Consider the following 15,212-nt stretch of genomic DNA (forward strand, 5'->3'; position numbering starts at 1 on the left):
GAAACGATCCCACCACCAGCAGGTTTAACTTCTTACCAAATATATGGATATAAATGGCATAGCTAATCCACATGAACTGAAGTTAATTATTATCCCATCCACCTTCACCCAGCATGTGAGCACACAAAAAGGCCTCTTACCAGATGCAGGGTATATTGGCCATTGGAAATAGACTTTCCTCTTTCCGGGATGTAACTTTAAGCTGGCTTTATTATTTTCAGAAATCTGGTCTTGACCTTACCCTAAGCCCTTTTTGAACTAAATCTCTCCAACACTGACTTTTCGTATAACTCTAACACTAACTCTTACTGTAACACCAACCCTCACACTAACCCTTAATGTAAAGCTAGCCCTTCCTGAAACCCTAAGCCTCCATTGAACCCTCATTTCCCCCTGCAACCCTAACACTCCCTGTAAACTTAAAACTAACCCTCCATCAAATCTTCCTATAACTTTCACACTAATCAATTCTGTAACCTTAAAGCTTGAACTACAAAATATATTTTGTATCACCTGTATTTTTATAGATGATACGAAATTTGAAATCGGCTGCATTTTGAGTCGTCTATAGATGTCCTGTATGACAATGTTATGGGTGGTTAGTAGTTACATGCTCTTTAGGCTTTTTCCCTGGCTCCTGCTACTAAACAGAGTGGTAGGAAATTGAAAGGTCAATATGTGCTGGGGAGAGGGATTAAAAAACCTGTTGCTTCACCCTGAGTGCATAAGTCACTGGTTTGATAAAAGATTTAAAAAGAGAAATACAATTTATGTTGCCGAAGGATGATTATGCCAAAGAAGCAGGAAAGGCAGTTCGGTAGAGGAGTTGTTATACACTAACCTCCAAGTCCATTCTTCTCAAATTGTTTTGGTATTTTGTATATAACAGTTAAATAATGACATTTCCTTCTGAATTGTGTAAAGAGATTATTCAATTTTTAGAACAGATCCTATGTCATCCACTCTTTTCTGCAGTTCTTTCTCTTGCTGCTCAGTAACTGCTTCAGTAGCATTAGAACAAATTGTTTCTATATAATTAAACAGAAGGAGTTGCTTTTTAGGATGAATGGAATTTCCACTGCAAAGAATACTAAAGAAATACCATTGGATCTAATAAAAAAGATTTGGTTATGAAAGAAATCATACAACATAATTTGTCATATTATTTTCATGTATTTAACGCTGATGTCCAGGAAAAGTTAAAAATGAATTTATTAACTGTAATGGGGCTCCCCCCCACACAGCAAGTGTTAATTGCTCATTTTGTCTGTGAAGAACAGAATAAGTAGCTATACTTACCATATTCCTCGCTCCCCTGGCAGCTGGCAATCTTCCCCTTTCCCATGCTCAGGTTTGTAGGGGAGCCCTCACTGCCCTTACGTACAATGCAGAGATGCTGAGCTTAGGGTCTGCAACTGGATGAGGAGCAAAGATGTGGCTTTGGGGGACCAGTCATGTAGTTGGGAGGAAGGCCATGGAAGTGAGGAATAGGATAAGTATTACTGCTTATTTCTCTACCCCTAGACTAAATGAGATTTTAACACATGCCAAGCTTTCTTCTGGATTTTAGTCCAAATTTCAGCCTAATATAATAGATGACATCTAAATGCTGTTTCTGTCACAGGGGTTAGACCAGTCTTTCTCAACCTTTTTAACACAGAGGAACCCTTAAAATAGCTTTCACGTCTCAGGGAATCTCTGCTAAAAATTACTATATCTACAACTCATGATACATTAGTGTGATGGTCAGTGGGAAGCATGCTCCCTGTGCTTGTGGTCATTGGGAAGAATGACCCCCTTACAAATAACTAAAAAGATCAATGGTGTCAGTAGGAACTTATCTGAGAGTCAGAAATTGCTCATTTCTAAAGTAACCCCTAGCAACTTTGGAGGAAACCTGGTGGAGAAACCCTGAAATATACAGACCTATATCCATATTAGGTGGGAATTACAGCATTCCATGTTGGAAATATTAATGAACCACTGCATCTGTAGCGTGGCTGGAGACTTTGAATCTAAAATTCATCATGATACATATTAGTGTATCATGAGTGTGACTGGCTTCCTCCAGTCTTGAACATAGATATCAGATATTACAGCCGCCCCCATACAAAACTAGCCTGAACTTAGATTGTATAGAAAAGGAACCTTTATTGAACAACTCACACAGAATATATACAGGATGGACATCCACCTCAATATTGGAAATATTAATGAACCACTGCATCTGTAGCATGGATGGAGACTTTGAATCTAAAATTCATGATACATATTAGTGTAATGGTCAGAGGGAATAATCCTCCTGAATTTGTGGTCATTGGGAAGAATTAACCCCTTACAGATAGCTAAAATTGTCAGTGGGACAATATCTGAGAGGCAGAAATTGCTCATTTCTCATGGAACCCCTAGCAACCTCTGGAGGAACCCTAGGGTTCTGTGGAACTTTGATTGAGAAACCCTGGGTTAGACAAAGGTCTCCCACGGGTTAACAGGGCACAGGGGAGCACAGGTATTGTCCATTTAATAGACAGTATTGAGTTCAGGTGTTTCCAGTGAAGGGTATTGTTAATACTACAGTATATAAAGACATTTTAGATAGTTGTACTCTTCTAGCCACATACAATAGTTTGAGGAAGGCCCTTTTCAGTTACAGCATGACTTTGCCCCTGTGTAAAATGCCATAATGTCATGGTTTGATGAGTCTGCACATAGCCCTGACCTCAACCCTACTGAACACCTTTGGGATAAATTAGATATTTTGATTGCGAAACAGACCTTCTGATCCATCTTCAATACCTGACCCCACATTTGTCCTTTTGGCAAAATAAGTACAAATTTCCACAGACACACCCCAAAATTTTGTGGATAGCCTTCCCATAAGAATGAAGGCTATTGTACCTGCAAAGGCAGGGGGAAGGAGGAGGAACAAATCCATATTAAGCTCCTTGATTTAGGAATGTTTGAAATGGGATGTCCAACAAGGTGTGGCAGATATCCACAAACATATAGTGTGTATGTACATATTGTGTATATACCTATGTGTGTGTATACTGCATGTGTGTGTGTGTATGTGTGTATATATATAAATATATATATATAAAACAATGTCTTGCTTTCCTGGCATTTGTCCCAGGGTTAATACCACCCCAAGTGTTCATGTAGTTAAGTGCACAGTCCAGGCACAACAACTTTCAGACTCTCACAGACATCTCAACAGGCTGCCAGCAGCTGGTGGACGGTACTCCTGTGCTCTCTGCCCGCACCTAAACACGGAAGTCCCATGCATCGTGGCTAAAGACTGAGTGTGCACAGGGCCTAAGGGTTGAAGAGGAATTCACGGATATTGTAGTAGGCAAATTAAAGCAAACAGCAAAAGTTTTATTGTGTCTGACGTTAGCCCATCTGTATCAACATATAAAGATGTGCTAAGCGCCATAAAAATATTAAGCACAATAAAACGTTTGCCTATATATATATATATACATATGTATAAAATACTATATATGTATTATGCCGCAAAGGTTCAATTACAGAAATGTGGATCAAATACTAGATTCCAAACAATGAATCTTATTCATGACAACTGGAACAAACTGAAGGCATTGCCCACTTCAACCAATCAGATTTCAGATTTTGTTTTCTTGTACATGTTAGAAAATGCAAGCTCACATTTGAATGGCTGTTTTGGACAATAGCACAATAGTTTTCTATTTCACTGTTTAATAATTAAATAACCCTTTAATTAGTACTTAAGTCTATTCATAAGGTCATTGCATGCATATTATTAATCTGTTAATAAAGATTAGATTTTAAAGGCTAAGTTAGAACAAATATTTCAATTATGGATAAACACTGGTAAACTGACTCACCCACTGGCTTGCTATTTCTTCCAGGGAACCCAGAGTTTAAGTAAACCTCTCATTGAAGGAGCAAGATCCCTGACTTTAGGTTAAAAGCGTGGTCCAACAGGTCCCTGAATGTAATTTTTTAATTTTTCGGAAACAAACCTAAAGCCCCTAAACCCAGAGCGCTTAAAGAGACCCTGTCACTAAAACTAAGAATTTTAAATTCTTACTTGCAGCAATGTGCCCTTGTACTTGTTAGGGAAATTACACTACAGTAGATTTCAATTTGTATAGCACAGCTCCCACCCTCCTTGCATGTCATAGCCCACTTCTCTGCATTAAAATAAAAAGCATTTTGTGTTCAGCAGCCCACATGTTTGTTATTTTTAACTAAAAAAACGAGACTTTAGTATCACTTTAATGTCATTGGCAACTTCTAGTTTTAGATTGGAAGCTCTGGCACCAACTTTCCAATGGCTCATTCGTTATGCTGCTCTAGCCAGTTATTGAACATTGCGTGAAAGTGGTATGAGGGTCAGAGCAGAAATACAATTTTGATACTGGATTGAGTACTGACCTTCCCAGGTTTTAGGGCTTCTGGTTACTTAAAATATTTAGGAGGCATGCACAGGTACCTGTTGAGTTTGTTACCTGTCCATAGTGCAATATTTCCTTTAAAAGGGGCTTCCTTTTTCATAAGGCAACTAGCATATCGAGAAAAAGAGGTCAGCAATAGTAGCCACTATATTCTTACAGTGCAGGTTCCCTTTAGGGGAAGTGGTTATTTTCCAGATTGGACTCCACCAATTTAGCTTCAGGACTGTGTCAACTCATTATGCTAACTTGGCTTTCTTGTGCCACAAAAGGTTGAACTGTTAAAGTGTATAGGCAAAACTTTTTTTTTTTTAAGCCTTGAATTTCCTATTTTTAAGTTTGGTGTCCCACTGGGTAAATTTCTCTTCAGTTCCTGACCTGAAGACACAGCATGAAAAAAAAAAGGAATCTCTTCAAAGTAAGGGGAATTCCCATCTCAAACAATACTTACTGCCTCATTGGCCCCAATCGGTTGATTTATTGCTCTGGTGACAACTCAAAAGTTTTTGTATTTTACCTCAAATTCTATCTGACAATGGCCTGCAGAACAAATAGAGGAGTGAATCTCACCAGTGGGGACACAAACAGCAATAAGAGCTTGACAGACTGTTTAGCTAGTAGTAGTCACATTTAACTGGACTTGTTCTGTAATGTAATATTGTTTCGTAGCTTCTCCAAGCCACATCTTCAGTTCTAATGAGTGTCTGGAAGATACTCAGCATTTTTATAATTGGAACTGAACAAGTGGGTTGGATAAGCTATGAAATGTCTTCAACATTACAGAACAAGTTCAGTTAAATGTGACTAATTACTCCTAGCTATACCAGGACCTGGATAAATGAAAACCTTCACAGCCTTGCTATCAGAGGGTCTAAACTTTCCCTATTAGATCCAATTAAAAAAAAAATATTGGTATGCCTACATACACTTTAAGATGATGCTATTGCAGCCTTGAAGCTTTTACACACCAAAAAATAGGTAGGGTGACCCCATCATTTATTATAGTTACTGTACACTTGTGGGTGAGTTTCCCATACTCTCGTTGAAAATGGAGAATACTTTGAAAAATTTCTCTCTGGAGTTTCCAATTTTTCCTTCACCTTGTGAGAAAGCTATGGGAAAATGGAGACCTCCCTTATTTATCATAATGGCCCTGGAGGGTGGGAAGACCTGGAAACTGAATGGAATAGATGCAAGAAGCCAGTGGATGACTCAACCCACCGACCTCCACCCAAACGTGATGTCTCGGTTACTACCCTTTAAGTGGGCAACCAGCCCTTGACCATAAATAGATGACCTTATATACTTGTAAGGCTAAGAGTGCAGCAATCTTATTTCTTTTGGTTTTGTATTTTCAGGAGTCCTCTGCCTTCCAGACAGTTTGAACCTCCATAGAGAGCACCAAAGACCCAATAAACCAGGTGATGTACAGATGTTTAGCCAATCAGAACTGAGGACTATAGAGCAGTCTTTGCTTGCCACACGTGTGGGAAGTATTGCAGAGCTCAGTAAGTACAAGTCTGTGAATATTCTTTCTCCCTCTCCCCTCTTTCCTCCTCTATCCTCCAGCTACACACAGCATTCTGCAGCAGACAGCCATGGTAACTACAATATATGCAATTCATCTTAGTCCACTGTAATTATGGCAGTGCAACAAAGATGAATGTACCTGTCGCTGGTATGGAAAATTGATTTTCATCTGTTATGAGAGGATGGATTACGTGTATTTGTGGCTATATAAATGTGTGTGTGTGTGTGTATATATATATATATATATATATATATATATATATATATATATATATATACACACACACACACACACACACACACACACACACACACACACACAAACTGACACACATGTACATGCACTAGGCTACCTAAATGTATGTACACTAGCCATAATTTCTGCGCCAATAATTTGCCCTATTCATTGGTCCCAAAGCAGACAATCAAAAATTAATATTTTATGGCCCTTTCACACCTATTTTTTTTGTTTTGGATAGAGTGCTAAGGTTTTAGAACTCCTGTGCATTTTTTATTGCTAGAGAATCATATACCATACAGACTTCTGAGCCATAAATGAGGGTAGGTGCACTGCTCACAGGTGGTGCGCTGCTCACAGAACCTTCAAAATGCAGAAAAAGTCAGCACGTAGAAAGGTTCACTCAAGTTCCATACCAAAAAAAAAGCAACTACATTTTTAGGGACACGTCAACCAGTTATATCTGTCACCTTACTAAAGGGAGACAGGTTCTCCGAAAACGTGTTTTTTCTCTGGTATGGGACAGTGAAAATTTCGACTCAGACTTTAAATGCCGACTTTCACTGCATTGTGAGTTTTTTTTTTTTTTTATTACTGTCTTTTTCACCTCAAAGGATAAACATACTCTTTCTTTGTCTTGGTGACCATTGTTATTGGGTCAGAATATAATAAAAAATCCACATTTCTGAGTTGCACCCAGAAAAAGAATAGAAGGGAAATCTTCCAACTGGTATACCTGTTTTAATGACATCTGGCAGAGAGGATTTCCATCACTTTGACAAGATTTTCTCCTACCTCCTGCTATGTCTACAGGACAGGAAGTGAAGGGAAATCTCCCCTTTTGATATACTATATAAACGCCTGCCTGTATTCAGAAATATGGCTGTTTACAGCTTTATTGGTCCTACTATAAGTATAGCATTGCACTCCTTACCTTCTTTATGCAGCAGATTTGTTGAAGTTTACATTTTATCAATTCACTGATACAGCACATTGAAAACATTGGGTCTTTTTGACCTGAGGTTCTCAACATAGTGCTGTCAAGTGGCTCATATTGTAATTTAAACTAAGAAATAATGTGAAATGTGACAGGCTGCTACTTCCTGAGTTACTTCCAGGAGTGTAGCATCCAAAGGTGAGATTAGGTAATCAGAGATCCAGCATAGTGACAACTAATGAGTTTACCGGTGACACCATTTCCATATATGTGTAGTGGAAGCTTCTGAGCATAATCCTGTGTGTATATAGGCTTTTCCCACTATAAGTAGGCTTAAGATTCACTAATGTGGCACTGTGGGGGCAACTGCTTAAGGCTTGTTGGGCTTTTATGGTTACTGCATATTTTGAGTCTCCTAACAATTTTATTGTGAAACTTTTTTATATATTTTGCTTCTCAGATATTACAAATATGAATGTCAGTGCAGAGCTTGTCAATGGGTTGGACAACAGTGCAGAGCTTGTTAGTCTGTGTAGCATTCCTGTTACCTAATTCCATCAATGATGAGCTCAAGAAGATGTCTAATTCCTTCAGTGATGAGCTCAAGAAGATGTCTAATTCCTTCAGTGATGAGCTCAAGAAGATGTCTCTGTTAAAAATTCCAGTGCAATGAAAAATACCTAAAGCTACTATTCAGTTGATAATAGTAATGATAATGATAAATTGCAACTGAAAAACTGTTTGATTAATCCACTTGTATCCTAACAACAGTTAGGGCCCTTTTACACTAAGGAGTTTTTCAAGTGCCTTTGTGTTAAAAAAAAAAAAAAAAAGCACCTGAAAAGCTCAAGAAAAATGCTTTCCTTTAAAATCGATGAATGCTTTCACACTGGGGCGGTGCGCTTTCGTTGCGGTGAAAAAATCCTATTTTCAGCATCTTTGGAGCATGTTAGGGGAGCTAAAACACACGCATTAAAAATGCTCTTCTCCATTGAAATTATTAGGAGGCAGGGGCGTAACTACAGGGGTTGCAGGGGTTGCAATTGCAACCGGGCCCCATGCTCCAGGGGGCCTGTGTGGCTCCCCTGTACACCTTGATAGAAGAGGCGGTGGGGGCAGCATGTAGAGAAATCAATGTCCTTCTTTTTCCTCCTGTAGCTGCATTCCACCACCGTGGGGAGGCCCCAAGATGCAGGAAGGGGGCCCACTGCAGAACTTGTGAAAGGAACCCGCTGCAGGACCTTAATAATGGGCCCCTCAATGAGAGTAAAGGGCCCCAGGATCAGTGGGAAGAGCCCCAGGCTTGAAGGGAAGGGCCCCAGCCAGTGGTCCGGGGGGGCCCTTCATGGTTTCTTGCACTGGGGCCCTATAGGTTCTAGTTACGCCTCTGTTAGGAGGCACCTAAAAAACGCCCCCACTAAGCATTTTTGGTGTAGTTTTTGAGTCCACATGTCCTTTAAAAACCACACCTCAAACGTTGCAAAAGCACAAAAAAAATGCTTCATTAACGCATAAGCGTTTTAGAGGCAGTTTAGAAGTGAACCAGTGTGATTTTCTAGAAATGGACAGTGCAAAATCTGCTGCAGCTCTGCATAGAAACCAATCAGCTTCCAGTTTTTTTTTTGTCAAACTTAACTGAACAAGCTGAAGTTAGAAACCAATTGGCTACCATGCACAGCTGCACCAGATTTTGCACTCTACAGTTTTAGTAAATCAACACCATTGCCTCTTTCAAAAAGATGCAAAACCTAAATTAATTTAATTTAGTTTGCTGAAGCATTATAGGTCCTAGCCAATTGAGATAAATCTTTTTATTAAAATGCTTGTTTTTGCCATTTTTCTATTCTTTTTCATCTCAGTGCTGTGGATCTCTTGAAGCCACGTCCTGTCTTCATGCACCCCAGTGATGGCTGAATAGCATTTCCCTGGGCAGGATCCCTGTTGGTGACAACATTGGACCATGCCTGCCTAATATGTGTTAAAAAAGTCATTTGTAGTCTCCCTCGGACGCGGATGCTCAGGTGACAGAATAACAACAAAGGAGCACAGTTGGCAGACAGGGACAGAACATTGTCACCCTGTAACAGGAAGTGCCTGAACAAAGACCTTCACAGCTGGCACACAATATATTATTGATGTATAATTAGTGAATGAAAGCTGCAGGTTTAAAAATATTAAACAGGAGAGAGGGCGTGGCTAAGCCACACTGTGTGTGTTTATGGAAGCTCACAGCCCAGCTTGGGAGCGAGCCCGCATAAGTGCCCCCACAGCAGCCGGCTTGCTAAGGGCCAATTGGAGAGTAGGAGGAAACAGTGTTGGTGGGGGACGCCAGAAGAGGAGGTAAGGGATTGCCCTGTTTAATACCATTGCAAAGAGCAGGTAAATATAACATATTTATTTTTTTAAGAACAGAAAATCAGCCTTTATAACCACTTTAAAGTGGTTGTAAACCCTTACATAAACTCAGTGAAGTGACTAGCCACAGGTGATTCACAGAGATACAACAAATCCTACATAAGTTATACGTTTATCTGCAGCCATCTCTCATTCACTTCGAAGTGTACAGTTTACACTAATGGTCAGAAGGCGGGGGGGGGGGGGGGGGCGCGGATCTGATGTCACACACAGCACAGTTAGGAAAGGAGAACTGAGTGTAATATGAGACCTGAGTGTGGGGACACACCTCTCTATACACAATCTCATAGGGAAACACGCGCTGCTCGGGCTGTCAGAGGCTGTGTACTGGAGCTCCTCCACCACCCCTCAATCCCTGGGAGTCAGCACAGCCTGGTAAAAATGCAGATAACAGTGGAACCAGACTACAGACGGAAATCACACTCAGTGCTTTGAATTGATGCAAGTACACACTATGGAAGATATGCTTTGTTCATTTTCATGTCAGAGGTTTACAACAACTTTAACTCCAAGCTTAGCCTCCTTCTCAATCATCTGTAATGTCATTTGTGTTCATTTAAACAAATATAAGTCTTCTGGTGTTGCAGTATGGGCGACTCTCTCTATATCCGGCAGTATAGGAGAAGTCTCTGGTACTGCTACTGAAGCACAACAAGCTATTCTGACATGCAAATAATTTATTCAGTCCAAGCTGGCCTAAACTAATTATTTAAAGTGTTAAGGAGCATGGGATTCTCTTTTAAAAAAGAAAATGTGCTTGGAGTTGGGCTTTAAAACTTATATGAGATTTTACAGATTATTTTTACATTTTCTTTAATATACATTTTATGACTAGCTGCCTAGACTTACTGCACTTTGCACAATCACTTTCCTCTTTGCATTCCCCTTTTGAATAATTCTGATTTTACCTGGGTTCCCAAGTGAAAAAGTGGAAAGAGCTGTGTTTTGAAGTAGATCTTAATCATCAACTGGTTTATATAAAGTAGCAGTTAGTAATGTATATTTAAATAAACTTTAAACTTGAAATAAAAAATAAAAAAACTTACATCATTTGATACCTTTACAATCATGTATTTTGAAGATCCAGTACCTGAATATAAAATGAGATACTGTATTTGAAGTTGATATAATAGGCTCTGTTATTGTAGGCAAAATACTGGAGATCTAGTCTTCTGTGTAGAGGAAAATATTGCCGCCCTGCTTTACCACCTTCATTTTGAATGTCTTCTGATTTGATTTTCCTCTGAAACATTTGTGTATCCATCCATGAATGTTATTAGAGCTGTTTTTACATAAATTACCTTGTACTGTACTGTTGCTGGTTTTTCTGATCTCTGGGGAAATATTTTCCTATACACAGCTATACTGGCCATATACATGGCATTTTTGTTGTCAATTTAAGAGCGTTCCATAAACTTTCAGTAATCGTAACCTATGACCCAAGTTGTCATCTGTTTCTCAGATCAATTAAAATTGACAGTTAATCAAACCTATTGTAGTGCCTGTTGAAAGGTATGTTAATCCATTCCCTAGTTGCTTTCAATCTTTTGATCGCTTAAAACAGGGGGCTTTAGAGCCCATTCACACAGGGGCGACACGACTTGCTGGGGCGACCTGTGAAGTCGCGGTGCACAACATGCACCGCGACCTCGGCGCGACACGCACAGACTTCATATAATTGAAGTCAATGCAAGTCGCCTCCAGGTCGCCCCAAAGTAGTACAGGACCCTTTTTCAAAGTCGGAGTGACTTGTGTCGCTCCTATTAGAACGGCTCCTGTACTATTCAATGGCGGGCGACCCACCGCGACTTGTCAGGCGACCAAGTCGCCTGACAAGTCGTGCTAGTGTGAATAGGGTCTTAAACTTTTTTAACAAAGGGCCAGTTTACTTTCCTGTGATGCTAAACACATACTGTTTAATTTCACATTGTCCCTTCTATTACCATATGTAGATGATGGCACTGTAATTATTTTAATTTAAAAAATCTAATCAAATCTAAGTACCTTTTTCCTAATTAATATACAGCTGTCACATGAACAAGTTCTTTCCCAGCCTGTCTGCAGGGAAACATAAACAGCTGAAGCTTCAAGTCCCCTGCTGCTGGTCACATTTTTAAACATAAATAAAAAAAATAAAAAACAACCTTTGGAATACAGATTAAAAACAAATTTTTAATATCAATAAACTGTTTTAAATTGTCATACAAATATGTTTGAAATCAAATCTTTATTATTTTCTTGGCAATACCATCGTGTGGGCAGATTTCTATCAGTTACAGGCTGTGTCACGCCCCTCCTGCCTGTCTCTTAGAATAAGTGGGAGGTGAAGCTTCCATTAATCAAGATGTAATATCCCGCCCCCATTGTGTTTAGCTGGTTAGTGGACATGGAGGAGGAGGGAAGGAGGGAATGGGCTTTCATTTACCACTGTGTATTTGCCCACATGTGTGACTATAGTCACATGGGCTGCTCAGATGTGATAGGGAGGAATAGCTCAGCATAGAAACTTACTGCAAACTGAGCATGTGCAGAGCTGCCAACACTGTTCTGCAAAATCCTTAGCTGAATTGGGGACATGGACAGAAGGTGGAAATAGAAAATAGCAGTATCAACCAGGTTTTTTGCAGAAAACAGAAAACAAATCTCATAATGACTGAATGATTATGAATAGCATGAAATACAGCATTTATAGAAAGCTTTTTATGATCGGGGTTTAGTGACACTTTAAGAACCTAGGGGGAACCTGACTGTGAACCTCACCATCAGAAGGAGTAAACAATGCCCCAGGCTTGGAGGTCAGTAAGTATAAAAAATGACTTAACTCCTCTGGTCAGTAGGACAAGGAATAGTGTCCCACTATTGGTATTAGTGGGAGGAATAGTGTCCCTTTGTTTGTATCAGTAGGGTGCCCCATTGGTGGTTTTATTTGGAGGAACAGTGTCCCATCGTGAATGAGAGGAAACAGGGAGGAATAATATCCCCTAGTTGGTGTCCATGGAAGGTTAGTGCCCCGTGGTTGAAAGGGATGGTGTCTAATTGATGATGTCAGTGGGAGGAGCAGTTTTGTATCTGTGTGAAGAATAGTGCCCGAAGGACCGGATAAAGGCAAACAAAGAGCCACATTCAGCCCACAGTCCGCAGTTTGGAGACCACTGACTTAAAGGATAAAATAAATTGCAGTGATAACTTAAGCTCCCTTTCCGTGACTTAACCTAACCCACCGTTTCGTCGTTGCACTGCTGAACCTTGCAAATGGTCCTGTAGTCTTCTGGAACATGTGATGTGTCCCAGAAGACTGCAGGGAAAGAAGGGCGGCAAAACCAGGTACCCACTACCCCTACCCCCCAAAAAGTGCCAAATGTGGCAGTGGACGGGGGAGGGTGCAAACAAGCAGAGCTTCCCCTTTTGGGTCGAGCTCAGCTTTAATCCCAAAAAAGGAGTCAAAGATACCTTGAAGTATTTAGCTAGAAAATTATGTAATTTATCAACAGTTGGGGGCACAGTTGCTTTCTTTTATTTTTATTTATTTCAGGCATTTATATAGCACCAACAGTTGATGTTGTACCTAACTTTGACATTAGTCCCTGCCCTCAGGGAGATAACAGTCTAAGGTCCCTATCACATGTACATAGGTACATAGATATTTGAGCACACATATTACGGACAGTTTAGAAAAGAGACAATAATGTACTAGCATGTCTTTGGAGTGTGGAAGGAAATCCATAGGCAGTATAGGCAGAACATGTAAAAAACCCACCAAGAAAAGTTCTGGGAGTGGTATCTCTATTGGTGCCAATACCCTAAAGCGGGGAGGTGCATCCAAAATACATACATGAGACAAAAAAAAAAAAACACTAAAAATGATACTACACCTCTGGGGTTACCAAAATAAATGTATTAAATTGGACTGAAAATTACAACAATACAGTGCCCCCTCCCCCTAAGGATGCCTCCCCACACAACCCCCGAATGCCCCACTAGTACCGTAACCACCCACACCCCCCAATCCCTGAAACCCCTAACTCCTCCCAAGATGTATTATAGGAGATCTGATCCCTTCCTATGGTATGAGAAGTCCGCAAGATGTAGATTTCTATGGAGGACAAGGGGGCACTGTTTACATCTAGGCGAAAAGAGATTTCATTCCAAATACGGAAAGGTTTCTTTACAGTAAGAACTGTGAAAATGGGGAATAGACTCCCTCCAGATGTGGTTCTGGCCAGCTTAGTAGATTGCTTTAAAAAAGGCCTGGATTTCCTAAATGTACATAATATAACTGGGTACTAACATTTATAGGTAAAGTTGGTCCAGGGAATATCTTATCGCCTCTCGGGGGATCAGAAAGCGATTTTTTCTCCTGCTGTACCAAATTGAATCATGCTTTGCTGGGTTTTTTCACCTTCTTCTGGATCAACTATGGGTATAGGATTCTGTATATGGGATTGTATGATTTTTTTTTTTTTTATAAGTTGAACTAGATGGATTTGTGTCTTTTTTTTCAACCTGAGTAACTATATAACTATACAGTGGACTTCTCATACCATAAGGAGGGATTAGGTCTTCTATATTACATCCTAGGGAAAGTTAGGAGTTTCAGGGATTGTGGAGTGTGGACGGTTTCGGGAGTAGTGGAGTGGAGTGGGGAATTCAGGGTGAGTGGGGCTGTGTTGGGAGGCTTCTTTGGGGGAGTAGGAAGGAAGATACTAGGGCCGTCCAGTGGGACGGAGACGGGGGGGGGGTGTCTATGGGACATGCACTGTATTGTAATTTTCAGTCCAATTTAATTAATACATTTATTTTGGTAGCCCCAGAGGTGCAGTATCCTTTTTGGTGTTTTTTTTCTCAGATAGGCAGAGCATACACACTCATGCACGTAGTGTTCTAGCTTGAATTCCAATCCAGGGCCCCAAAGTTGCAAACCAACATAGGTTGCAGAAAAGCAGCAAGAGGGCCAAAACATCATTTCGACATGTCTGTTTTAAAACAAACGTGTTTTGCCCATGCAAAGCAAATCTCACTGCAAATCTCTAGAGCAGGGATTCCCAAACTACGGGCCTGCAGTTGTTCAGGAACTACAATTCCCATCATGCCTAGTCATGTATGTGAATGTCAGAGTTTTACAATGCCTCATGGGATGTGTAGTTCTGCAACAGCTGCAGGACCGTAGTTTGGGAATCCCTGCTCTAGAGACTACAGTCAGAGGCAGCAGTGCATCAGATATCACACTGCAGCTATCAGCTATAGAGTGCCCAAGCACTCTCACATACTAGGAAGTATATACTGCTATTTTTCAGGAGGAATTTCAAAGAAAAGTTTTTTTTTTCCAGAATACTTCATAGGATCATCTAACATTCATAGATGTTTCTTAAACCATAATAAATATAACATTTTTGAGTTCAGATCTTCTTTAAATTCAGGTTAGTCCTCCAGTAATAAAGAGATTAATAGATGGCATTACTAATCTGTGGTACACAGAGGTCATGAAAATATTCCATTCCAACCTTAAATTCTGGAGGGCATTCCCAGGCAGTAAAACCGTGGCTAAGTTTACCATCACAAATGGATTCAACCAATAAAAATACACAGAAACAAAAGCTCCAGTGTTTATGCTAATAATGAGTTTTATTCAGCAGTTAACACTACAAAATCTTCA

General features: G+C 40.1%; 1 protein-coding gene across 2 annotated transcripts in view; it reads left to right on the forward strand.

Annotated features, from left to right (window-relative positions):
• ABTB3 (ankyrin repeat and BTB domain containing 3) overlaps positions 1-15,212 on the forward strand; it is a 379,618-nt gene that overhangs the window by 202,621 nt on the left and 161,785 nt on the right. Inside the window, exon 2 of one of the 2 annotated variants that reach the window (XM_082255198.1) lies at positions 5,798-5,947. The exons of the other annotated variant lie outside the window; for it this stretch is intronic. Within the exon in view, the coding sequence (XP_082111324.1) occupies positions 5,798-5,947 (150 nt within the window). The remainder of the gene's footprint in view (positions 1-5,797; positions 5,948-15,212) is intronic. 2 annotated transcript variants of the gene reach the window in all.

This window comes from Pelophylax lessonae (assembly GCF_965119305.1).
Source record: "Pelophylax lessonae genome assembly, chromosome: 4".
Lineage (NCBI taxonomy): Eukaryota > Metazoa > Chordata > Amphibia > Anura > Ranidae > Pelophylax > Pelophylax lessonae.